The 12,163-nt window shown below is 50.0% G+C and overlaps 1 protein-coding gene across 1 annotated transcript in view; it reads left to right on the top strand.

Annotated features, from left to right (window-relative positions):
* Nucleotides 1-8,915, top strand: part of HEXA (hexosaminidase subunit alpha) — a 31,294-nt gene extending 22,379 nt beyond the window's left edge. The window contains 11 exon segments of the mRNA NM_001126343.1: nucleotides 1,093-1,139; nucleotides 1,650-1,760; nucleotides 2,630-2,731; nucleotides 3,558-3,690; nucleotides 4,265-4,445; nucleotides 5,313-5,399; nucleotides 5,648-5,720; nucleotides 6,375-6,558; nucleotides 6,708-6,798; nucleotides 7,721-7,825; nucleotides 8,852-8,915. Coding sequence (NP_001119815.1) covers nucleotides 1,093-1,139; nucleotides 1,650-1,760; nucleotides 2,630-2,731; nucleotides 3,558-3,690; nucleotides 4,265-4,445; nucleotides 5,313-5,399; nucleotides 5,648-5,720; nucleotides 6,375-6,558; nucleotides 6,708-6,798; nucleotides 7,721-7,825; nucleotides 8,852-8,915 — 1,178 coding nt within the window.
* Nucleotides 8,916-12,163: the final 3,248 nt, after the last annotated feature.

Here is a 12,163-nt window from a genome sequence, read left to right as displayed (position 1 = left end):
AAGAGCTCTACCGGTGAATGAGGGGAGTTCTCACTGAACTCCAAACCTTGTTTTGGTTTGTCTTTATTCCCTAGCCCCTCCTCCCCTCCCCTGTGTTTTGGAGAAACAGCATGCTGACACCCCTTTCCGCCCTCTTGTACATTTTGTGTGGGTGTTAACAATTAGGTTAAAGTGGGAGAGTTCTGGAACCCCAAGTGCCAGGCGTCAAGGTCAGACTGGAGAGAAGCCCAGATGGTACACTGGAAGTTGGCCTCAAAGGAGGTGTTGAATGACCACAAAGGTCTCACAGATTTTTAAATTCTGAATATTCAGGATTCTGGGAATCTTTCACAGGGCTTCTGCTGGGTTTGTAGAAGTGAGTGCCCAGCTGTTGAGAACATCTAGTGCTCTAGACACAGCACACCTGCCCTTGGGCCTCACCAGAATCTAGGAGTCTGTGTCCAGTCTCCTGGGGCAGTTGCTACCTGCCAGCTCCCTATAGTTGGTTCTCTGCTCAGGGTTTGAAAAGGAAAAGTGGATGTTTCTTTGTCTTTTGGGTCCAGCTGTGGACCCACAAGTTTATGATCTCGTTGAGTTTATGAAACTCAAGTTTATGATCACATTCTCACAATTCAAAGTGAAGAGGCAGCAGGTTGGAGGCCCCCCTTTCTCAGCTCCCTTAGCTCCTGATGAATATTATCCACCGAACTATTTATCCCCTGTGAGCTGGCTTGTCCTTTCATATGTCCTCATAGGCCCCAGCTGTTGAGAGCATTTAATGCTCTGGACTCAGCATGCCTGGCCTCTCTTCTTAATATCTTTGTGAATTCAAGACTTAGGGTTTATAGATAAGAGGCATGTGGGTGAGTGTATTGCTAGGAGGGGCATAAAACCCCCTTACACTGCCTGCTCCCAAAATAAAAGACAGTAAAAATCGATACTGGTTTCCTATTGTCCCCCTTTTCTAGCTGTTGAGAAGCATGCAGCCTACACTAGATTTCATTTCACTGTGTGCCCAAGCACTGTGCTCTGCCACATAGGAACCTTCCAGATGGTTCTGACCCTTTACCCACCTCCCTAAGTCTTTACATCCACCTCTCTACTTCCCTGTAGGTCTGGAGACATTTAGCCAGCTTATTTGGAGATCTCCTGAGGGCACGGTGAGTGTGGGCCTTCAAAAAGGGCCCCTCTTAAACCTCTGGCATTTGCTCCCAATATTGAGAGTCCTGGAAATACCTTCTTTTGCCTAGAACAGAGTCCTGGTGACTTGAGATGGTCCCAAAAAGAGTATTCGCAGAGATAATGGGTAGAAATTGGTTTGGTAGATTTTGCCAGTTGGGGTATAACTCAGTTCCCCTGAGTCATTATTGAGTAATAACCTTGAGACCACACTGCTTTGAAGAGAATATTGAGTTAGTGAGAATCTGGTACACGTGAGCTGAGTGGTGTGTGGGACAGCTGCACTGGCTGGCAGGAGAAGGTTACTCTCTGGAGAGGTACATGCTTATGGTCATTCATTTGGAGGTGTGGGGTGTTTGTGGAGATAGTTACCCTGAAGAACTGTCAGCTGGTTGGGTTTTCAGGGATCTCAGAAGACTTTTCTCATCCCCCTCTACCCCACTGGTGAATTGCCTTAGACTCCTGATATGTTCAATGTTTGGTCCACACAGTTCTATGTCAACAAGACGGATATTGAGGACTTCCCGCGCTTCCCTCACCGGGGCTTGTTGCTGGATACATCTCGCCATTACCTGCCACTGTCTAGCATCCTGGACACTCTGGTATCCAGGCCTTAAGGCCTTCTTTGCCCTTAGGATTCTGGGGTGATGGGACAACAGATAGATCCAGTGCCATATTCTTAAAGAGTTACAGAGAGAATATATGTAACTTTATGAGCTCCTGGGAAAAATGTACAAGATGACCTGCTCCAAGATTCAAAAAAATACGAGTCATTTTAACGTACCACTGGCTACTGAGGACCAGTGTCCAGGCCATCTCCAGTGACAGAGGAGGTGGGTTGGGGAATTGGCTTCTCTGACCAAGGGCAGCTATCTTTAGTTAGTATAAAGTCTTAGGAAAGAGATGTTTAGGAGCCTTAGCTGGGGATGATCCTAACTGTCTAGAATTTGATGGGCAGTCTGAGCTGACAGTTACCCATCTGACTTACATGTCTAACTATTCCTTTGGTGTTCTGATGGAACCAGAGAAGTGGACATCTACCAGTCTTGGCATCTGAGATTTATGGCTTATGAGGCTATTAAATAAATTCACAACAGATCTCACAGTTTGGATAAACACTAGTCAGACAACCCAAACCACGCGGCAAGAGGAAATATTAGTTTCCACGGTCTTGTGGGACTTCCTGACCCCAAAGTACCCCAGAGCGGCAGCCCTTCTCCCGTCGTAACTGTAACTCATCCCCGACAGAGGAGACACTGCTTCTGTCAGCCATCTTCGGATGTGCAGGGTCTTCACCTCCCCTCCATGCCAGGCACAACCTGATGGGAAGGTCTGATACAGAGAACCTGTGGACTCTTAGCAGGAAGCTGGGGCAGGCTGAGCCTGTGAAAGTGTGTGGCGCGGCCTGCCGCGCTTGGGGCCGAAGCTGGAGAGGTTGCGCTGGCTTCACAGTGCGTGCTCTGACCTACAGGATGTCATGGCATACAATAAATTCAACGTTTTCCACTGGCATCTGGTCGATGACTCTTCTTTCCCGTATGAGAGCTTCACTTTTCCAGACCTCACCAAAAAGGTATGTTTCGATTTTACCCAAACCAAGTTGATGGCTTGAAGTCTGACTCTGCCTATGGCCCTGCTAGCAAAGGACATCAGCCCTCCTCCTAACCAGCCAGTTTAAGGGACACACTCACATATAGGAGAAGGGCACTGGCTTTGGAGTCAAGAGACCTGAATTCAAGTCTAAGCTGTACCATTAATTTCTTATGTGACCTTCAGGAGAGAATCTTTCCTGGCCCTATTTTTTTATTAATATTTTGTTAGCTGGGTATAATAACTACCTTATTTGTCTCACTGGCATCATGGCACTGAGATAAGACAATGAACGGACAGCTTGTGGGAAATTATGATACAGTTCCTTGAAGACAGCACCTGATATGAACAGGCTGTGGGTTGGTTTTCTTCCTTTTTTAAAAACAATTTTATGCATTTACTTTTGGCTGGGCTGGGTCTTCACTGCTGTGTGGGCTTTCTCTAGTTGTGGTGAGCAGAGGTAACTCCGTGGCTGCGGAGCGTGGGCTTCTCATTGCAGGGGCTTCTCTTACTGCAGAGCACAGGCTCCAGGCTTGCAGGTCTCAGGAGTCGCAGCTTGCAGGCTCCAGAACACGGGTTCAGTAGCTGCGGCACCCAGGCCTAGTTGCTCAGGGGCATATGGGTTCTTCTTGGACAAGGGATCGAACCCGGGTCCCCTGTGTTGTAGGTGGATTCTTATCCACTCCGGCACCAGGGAAGCCCTGTGGGCAGATTTTCTGATATCCTGGGGGGCCTGAAGGCATTTTGAATATCCTCTCCTCTGCTAGCCTTCAGGAAATGGGATCCTCAATGTGTTTTGTGCCTTTCAGGGGTCCTACAACCCTGCTACCCACATCTACACAGCGCAGGATGTGAAGGAGGTGATTGAATACGCGCGGCTTCGGGGTATCCGGGTGCTGGCAGAGTTTGACACTCCTGGCCACACTCTGTCCTGGGGGCCAGGTAAGAATCATGTCTGCAGTTGGAGGGAGTCCGCTGATCCCCTTCAGTGGGGAGTTAGGATGTTAACTCTTGGATGTAGCATGCCCCAGCCTTGGTCTCTGGAAGAATATTTTCTATCAACTTCTTCCACTGGGAATTTAGATAGGCAGAATTTACTTTGGGCGAAAGAGGACACTTCTTACTATTAAAACATGGGCAAATTCTTCTCAGATGTCCTTGCCTGATAATGCCCTTGTAGGTCATTGTGCCCAGAGTGGAAGAAAGATTTTGCCAGTCTGTCTAGATCAGGCTCTCTGCTTTTCTGCTGGCAGACTACGTGAGGAGAGCACGCTTTGGGAGCAAGGGTGACCCCAGTGGAAGAATGTGTCAAGGCAGCGGAAGTGTGTCACAGTTGTCTGGGTATGATCTGTGGACATGCTTGTATTTCTTCGATTGTCACTAAACGCTCGTGTCTGCGATTGCCTGAGTGTTCCTGCCTGAGGGAATGTCTATGAACATGATTGTCACCGTGTATGTGACTATACATGGGGTTTGTGTATTTGTGACGCTAGTGTCAGATTCTCTCTTGCCTTAGGTGTCCCTGGATTACTAACTCCTTGCTACTCTGGGTCTCACCCCTCTGGCACCTTTGGGCCAGTGAATCCGGCTCTCAACAACACCTACGAGTTCATGAGCACGTTCTTCTTGGAGATCAGTACTGTTTTCCCAGACTTTTATCTGCACCTGGGAGGAGATGAGGTGGATTTCACGTGCTGGTATGAGCCCTGTGACCACCCCCCATCCTGCCTGATAGACGGCCCACTCAGAGGAGAGGTCAGCCTAAAGAAGCCCTGTCTCGGGTGCTCCTCAGCTGTCCACCCAGATGGCTCAGGCCTCTCCTCTCTCCACCGACCGAGAGCCCCGCCTGGTCTTGGCAAGTCCGCGATCTTGTCATAGTCTCGAGGTATTGACAGAAGAACCACCTCCAGGCACAGAATTGTCTTGGAAAAATCAGGGTAGAGAAAAATAGTGCCTGCTTTTGACAGTTTAAAATAGTCTGGTTGAAGAGGCAGGACACATGAATTTGAGGCTAATATATGACAGTGTCTGGTTAGTATTAAATAATAAGGTTCCAGCCCTCAGATTTACTTAGCTCAAAAGAGGCTGAGAGGCTTCTTGGAGAAGTGGGAACTAGAGCTGGGGAAAGGGTAGAGGAGAGAGAAAAAATAAAATGTAAACATTGTGTGGCAAGGGAGCTGCCGTGGGTGACAGACAGCAATGCCTGTATACACTTGGAATAAAGAATGAACATTAAGGAAAAAGCAGGATATGCCCAGGGTGTGGGAGGTAAGAGACGGAAACCAGAATCCAAGACCTCAGAGCCTCATGTCACAGCCCAGAGAGACTGAGATGTGTTCTCTTAGGAAGTGAACTTGAAGCTCTTCAGGTCCTATATCAGTGGTCCCCCTTCACTTAGCTTTTTCAGCCATACTTCCCAAAGTTGTGGCCTCTTGAGATCTTCAGTTGATTGGTTTTTCAGATGAAAAAAAAAAAAAAGTTGTGGGAGGCCAGGTGACAAATCCACAAGCTTTGGGCTTTGAGGATGTCAAAAGAAGTAACCTTCATTTTCTCTTGGGATTCAGGAAGTCCAACCCAGATATCCAGGCCTTTATGAAGAAGAAAGGCTTTGGCGATGACTTCAAGAAGCTGGAGTCCTTCTACATCCAGACGTGAGGACGCAGCGGGAGTGGGCGGTCACCCGCCTTCAGAGTCCTCCCTTTCCGTAACAGGGCCAGGCCCTGCTGGGCCACTTTCTGGGCCCCTGAAGGGGTCCTCTGTCCTGTCCTTTCTGGTTGGAGTGGTCGGTTCCCAACTGGTCAGACAGGAACGGGCCCCTAGCCAGGCTTTGCCCCCAGGGCACTGACCCCAGTAGCTCAGAGCCTCTCGGGACTGAGCAAACACTCTCTGGATTCTCTAGGCTACTGGACATTGTCTCTGCCTACGGCAAGGGCTACGTGGTGTGGCAGGAGGTGTTTGATAATAAAGTGAAGGTGAGCCTGGAGCAGAGAAGAGGTGCTCCCCTCAGGGCCTCCGTCTGCTCTCCCATCCTTTCCCTGCTTCTGCATGGATACAGAGCTCTGAGCCCCGAGTGTGGGTGTCAGAGTCCCCATTTGTCTTCCCTCACTATGAACTGATGGAGTTACTTGTGCTGCTGGGTTACTTGGGATTCCTGAAACTGGCATGATGGGTTGGGTTTTCATTCCTGTGTCATAGACTAGGATCTTCCAGGCCTGGGGGCAGGGCTGTCTTCTCCTTCATCATTGACTAGTAAGATCCCAGCTTCCTGCCACATCAGGGGCTCTGCAGGAACCTCATCCCATCTTCGACATATCTGGAGATGCTTGGACATGACAGCCCCTGATGAGTTTTCTAGGCCCCACTGCTTGCCTCTGTTAGTTCCCTACTGGAGTTACTATCTCAGTGTAGACAGGACTACAGAGGGGTTAGGGGAGGGGGCAGCACGGAGCTCTCCTAGGGCCTTTGGGGGCCTTGGCCTCTGCACTGGGCTAGAAGTTCAGTGGCTAGGGGTCACAGAGAAATGCTTTGCTGCTGGGGAGCAGAGGGGGCTCACACCCCCCTGGCCTGGGCTGCTTGCATGAGACTGTGTCCCGGGAACCTCTGTGCCATTTGACCTTTTGTGACAGGTTCGGCCAGACACAATCATCCAGGTATGGCGAGAAGAGATACCAGTAAAATATGTGAAGGAGATGGCACTGGTCACCAGCGCTGGCTTTCGGGCCCTGCTCTCTGCCCCCTGGTACCTGAACCATATAACTTATGGCCCTGACTGGAAGGAGATCTACCTGGTGGAGCCCCTGGCATTTGAAGGTAAACAGGGAGCTCTCCTTGCTGCCAGAGCAGCTGAGGGAGAGAAGGAGAGCCTGGGTTGGACGTTTCAGATCGGCAGATGAAATGGCCTGAGGAGAGGACCACGTTGGGAAGGTGGTTGAGGCCTGTCGTTGCTTGTTTTCCCTCAGGTAGCCCTGAGCAGAAGGCCCTGGTGATTGGTGGAGAGGCCTGTATGTGGGGAGAGTATGTGGACAGCACAAACCTGGTCCCCAGGCTCTGGTAAGGGCTTTCTGGGGATATGGAGAGCTGGGCTTGCGGGCATGGGTTCTCTCTCCCAGGCGCAGTCCCGTCCAGCCACCACCAGCCGAGCGCCGTCCTCTCGGGCCTGGGAGAGAAGGGGCCTCGCACTGCTGCTTCTGTTTGTACGGAACAGTCCTCTCCTGCCTGACTTCTGTGTTTGCTCCTTCAGCCCATTAGGTGTGTCCCATGGAGACTGTTGGGCTTCCCTGGTGGCTCAGTGGTAAAGAATCTGCCTGCAATGCAGGAAACCTTGGTTCGATCCCTGGGTTAGGAAGATCCCCTGGAGAAGGAAATGGCAACCCACTCCAGTATTCTTGTGTGGGAAATCCCATGGACAGAGGGGCCTGAAAAGGTACAGTCCATGGGGTCACAAAAGAGTTAGACATGACTCGGACATGACAGCTAAACAACAACGTGGAGATTGTTGTCCCCACTTCACACATAGGGATAAGGAGGCCTGGAGAGCACGTTGAAAGAATTTTGTTTTGGGGATGGCTCAGGATCCAGCCCTGAGATGCACAGTCTCTGTACTAAGACTCCTCTCTGCTGTCTCCTCAGAGTGCTGCTACCCCTCAGCAAGCTTGGGGGGCTGTGTAGAGTTTACATTTTGAGAACAGCTGCCACTGCCGCCATCAATAACTGTTCACAATGCCTTTCAGACGGACTCTGGTCCCTATGTCTTTGGGAGAGGAGGAGGAATCACGATCCCCATTTTACTGAAGATGAAGCGGGGCCCTGGCAGTCCTGGGGAGCCCTCTAGTGAGCTGTCACTCTGATTAAAGTGTCGGTCACATCCCTCGGCCCCAAGCTAGTCCGGGGTGCCTAAACAAGAGGCTATGGGTGTCCAGCACCCTTGCAGGGAACCCAGAGCCCAAACCAGGTGCCTCTCTCCTTTCCGCAGGCCTAGAGCAGGGGCTGTTGCTGAGAGGCTGTGGAGCAATAAGATGGTGTCCAACCTGGACTTTGCCTTTAAACGTCTGGCACACTTCCGCTGTGAGCTGCTGAGGTAAGCAGACCATGGTAAGATCAGGGGCTGAGGATCCCTTCCTGACAGGAAAAGAACACTGATCGTAGCTAACATGTGCAGAAGCGTGTTGAGGGTGACAAGCCCTGTCAGCCCTCTGCTGGCACTGCTTGATTCAGTCTTTTCCACAGCCCTATCAGGGGATAGAGTTTCTATGCCCATCGCAGAGGCAGGCAGCTGAGGCACAGAGCAGCTCAGTAACTTGCCCAAAGTTGCTCACAACCAGCAATTGAACTGCCCTCACTGTCTGTGCTCTTATCCACGGCCATGCGTTTATGGGTTCTCACGACACCCGTGCCCCAGTTGGGATGGGCCTGAGTACGAGGGTCAGTTCCCTGGTTCATTCATTGACTTGGTTTTGAGACCCTGGGGAAACAGCCTCGTAGAGAGCAGAGTCCCAGGCTGAGAGCCAGGCATGTGGGGTCTAAGCCTCTACTGTCTAATTTACTGGGTGACTTTGAGCGAGTTCCTTACCATTTCTGAGCAGATAATTTATTTGGATAATAAAGGAGGCATGTCTCAAGGTGCCCTAAAGAGACTGGTCAGGTCCTGGAACTGGTGAGGCTGAGATTTCATGCCCACACCCTGTAGGTGGGCTGGACAGTGCCTCCGTGCCCCCTGTCCCTGACATTTACAGTGTTTTAGAGCCATTAACGGGGGCTCAGTGGGCCAAGAGCACTGGGCACATTGTAGGAGTCCACCATTTTTCTCAAGAGACTGAGTGATTTGGGGCTGGGGCCCAGAAGCAGGGAGGTATTCTTCAAGGTTCCGAGGTGTCCCTGTATCAGGATCACTGGGGTACCCGATCCACATGGCAACACACAGCCCCACCCCAGCAAGAATCTCTGGAAGTGAGACCCCAAGAAATTTTGGTGTCTAGTGACAGCGTGAAATCCACTGAAGGGGGGAAGGGGAGACTGTCGGTTGTGGTGGAGAAGATGTTGCTGGAGCCTAAAACTAACTGCCTTCGAGGACTCATGGTACCTGTTTCTTTACGTCCTCTTGCAGGCGTGGTGTCCAGGCCCAGCCCCTCAGCGTAGGCTACTGTGACATGGAGTTTGAACAAACCTGAGCAAGTAGCCCCCGGCACCAAGGAGGGTCCTGGCCCTAGGAGAGTGGAAGCGGGGCCAGGCTTCCACTGCACCCCGCCCGGGGGATGGAGCCCCTTGGCCACGTGCCCCTGTGCCTAGAGACAAGGGGACTGGTGCTGGCGGTGGCGTCCAATAAAGAGTGATGTGGCATTTTTCTATAACAAACATGGATTACCTGTGTGGAAACAAATGTGAGTGGCCCTAGGGAAGGGGAACTGCCTGCACTGGCCTTCTGCTCCTAAGGGTGATAGGCTCAGTGGGGCCCAGCCAGCCTGGGCTCAGTATCTTGCCCCTGGAGGGATCTTACAAGTTGAAGGCTGGGAACGAAACTTGTATCCTCTGTGCCGTCCTACCCTGCCTGAGTTTTGATGCCTCTCCTAGCTCACCAGAGTCCAGGCACACACCCCATCCTTAGACTCATCACCTGGACCCCCGAGGCTTCTGTGCGTGGAACACGACAGCGCAGGGGACCAAAGGAGTCCCGGGAAGCGGCAGGGGCCCCAGCCCCAACCTGGCCACAGAACAGCCCCTCCCCCTTGCACACCCACTAACTTCCCTCCCCTAGAGCTTTTCTTCTGCTTTAGGTTTCTTGTTACTTCCATTTCATGCAACCATTATTAAATATTGAACAGAGACTATGATCTTGGCACTATGGTAGGTGGTTAAATTTGAAAGACTTAGTCCCCAGAGGCCGTGGTCCACTCCCCGAAATGCCAGCAACCTCCACCCCTCCTCCCACCCATTTTCAGTCCAGTAGCATCTTCTCAGAGAACTGCTGGCACAGCTGAGACAATGTGAGGAAAGCCCCTGGAGGACCAAGAGGTGGGTATATGGCTCTGGAGAGTCTGCACCGGTGACCAGGCTGCCATGGGAAGAAATGGCTCATCATGGACCCAGCCTGCCCCCTAATGGCGTCATGTTCAGAAGTGACAGTGCAGCCCAGAGTCCGGGCCCGCAGTGCACAGCAGCTGTTTCAGGTGTGGATTTCTGTGACCATTTTTAAGTTATTTCACCTGGTCCTGGGCTGGAAGGACGATGGAGAGGCACAAACACTTCTTTCAGAAAGTTTCCAATCTAGTGGATACAGAAAGTTGGGGAAGGCAGGGCTGAAAAGGCATCTTAGTAAAATTTGGTCCTTAAATAGCATCCTGCAGTCCCTCGATCATGCGCCTCTGGGGACCTGACTGAATGTGCACCAATCAGGCCTTCTTGGACTATTACTATAGGGACAGGTTGCGTGCCTTCTACTTGCAGAATCCTCTAGGGGAAGCTGAGCTCAGGGCTCTGGCCTGGAGAGAAGTTAAGGCTCCACTATCTTTGCCTACTAAAAGGAGCGCCCTTATTCTCACTTACCCGGAGAAACATTTGGGGAGTTCCCAGGCAAGGACCCTGTAGAAATGCTGCTATACTTCAAGTGCCCCTTCTTGATCGTAGTTGGAATATTACTATTGTTTGGTATAATATTTAATAAAAAGATCAGACACTACATTTTAGGTCTCAAGTCAATGAAGGAAGAGGCCATGAAAATAGCTGTACTAAAGCAGTAAGATTCTATGATTTCTTATTCCTCTTGTAACATTTTCTTTAATGTTGTCATGTTTTTTACACATTAAAAAAAAATCAGTGTTGTGCTGATCCCCACCCTCCACCAATGTATCTCTGCCCCCCTCCCGCCACCGCCGCCGATCATGAGAGCATTTACCTGAAGGTCATCATCCCCAGCCTCCACCAGTGCATCCCTGGTCTCCCTGATCATGAGAGCATTTACGGGAAGGTCATCATCCCCACCCTCCCCCAGTGCATCTCTGGGCCTCCTGATCATGAGAGCATTTACCTGAAGGTCATCATCAGACCCTGAACTGCTGATAGGATAGAGTACCTGTGGAACTGCCCACTCAGTTCCAGTGCCCAGAGTCACTGCTGCTGCTCCTCATCGCCCTTTACCTGTCCCACCCTGCTCAGGGCCAGGCTCCTCTGGCCTGCTTGTGTTCTCTCTACACCACCAGGGGTCGGGGAAATGCCTGGACTGATTTCCTGGCTCTAGTTATCTTTGGGTACAAAGAGTCGGCCCGTGCTCTTCTCTGAGTCTCCTAAGGATGCAAAGCCTCCCCAGTGGGAATATAAGTGAAGGAGCGAATGGAGGCTGAGAGGACATTCAGCTCGGCCTCTCTTGGGCAGGAGTTGAGGCAGTGTGCCAGGTGTCCCTCACTTCTTAGAAAGCTGGTGTACCTCAGTGGACTTCCCTGGTGGCTCAGACGGTAAAGCGTCTGTCTACAATGCAGGTAGACCTGGGTTCGATCCCTGGGTCGGGAAGATCTGCTGGAGAAGGAAATGGCAATCCACTCCAGTGCTATTGCCTGGAAAATCCCGTGGACAGAGGAGCCTGATAAGTTACAGTCCATGGGGGCGCAACAAGTCGGACATGATTGAGCAACTTCACTTTCACTTTCAGTGGATTAGTGTAGGGATAGGATAGTAGAGGACTTGGGAGCCTGGTTGCTCCATAGCACTAGTGATGAGGGACACAGCAAGGGGTGAGGAAAGCTGAGAGATACTGGGGAAAGGTGCAAAAAGGATTATATGATACAGATTGAATTGAATTTATATCACTGTAGATAAACATACCGAGTGGCAACATTGCTAGCTCTCTAAAGTTTAGATTTTTATAGTTTATGTCTATCACATAAGATCAATCAGTACAGGCTGTGAAAATTGTATTTCATGTACTTTTTCTCCTACTAAGAAAAGAAGTAGGAATTGTCTTTATCTTAAGATCATTCTGTTTTTCCTTTATAAATAAACTTTGAAAGTTTGAAAATCTGTGTCCTTTGTATCATTAATAAATATAGAATATAAATACATATTAACTAACTTCAGTGAAACATTTACGTATTGATTTTTTTCAACACTGTTCACACTCAACTATATATATATAAATCTTCACAATTTTAAAATCCTTTCTGAAGCAGCCCTGTGTGTGTGTGTGTGTGTGTGTGTGTGTGTGTGTTTCATGCGTTTTTCAGTAAGATTTTTGAAAACGTCTATGAACCTTGATTATTTTCACAGTAATTACTGTATTCTAACCACATCCATGTTGGGTCTTCCCTACCACAGTAAGAACTTTTATTTAGTTATTTCAAATATGTCAAACAAAGTTGTAGGGAATAACATAATAAACACAGTATAACCATACCACTCAGGTTTATCACATCTCAATAGTTGCATCTGC

The sequence above is a fragment of the Ovis aries genome, chromosome 7 (genome assembly GCF_016772045.2).
Source record: "Ovis aries strain OAR_USU_Benz2616 breed Rambouillet chromosome 7, ARS-UI_Ramb_v3.0, whole genome shotgun sequence".
Classification (NCBI taxonomy): Eukaryota; Metazoa; Chordata; class Mammalia; order Artiodactyla; family Bovidae; genus Ovis; species Ovis aries.
The sequence above is the reverse complement of the archived record's forward strand: the minus strand, read 5'-3'. Positions and strand labels throughout refer to the sequence as shown.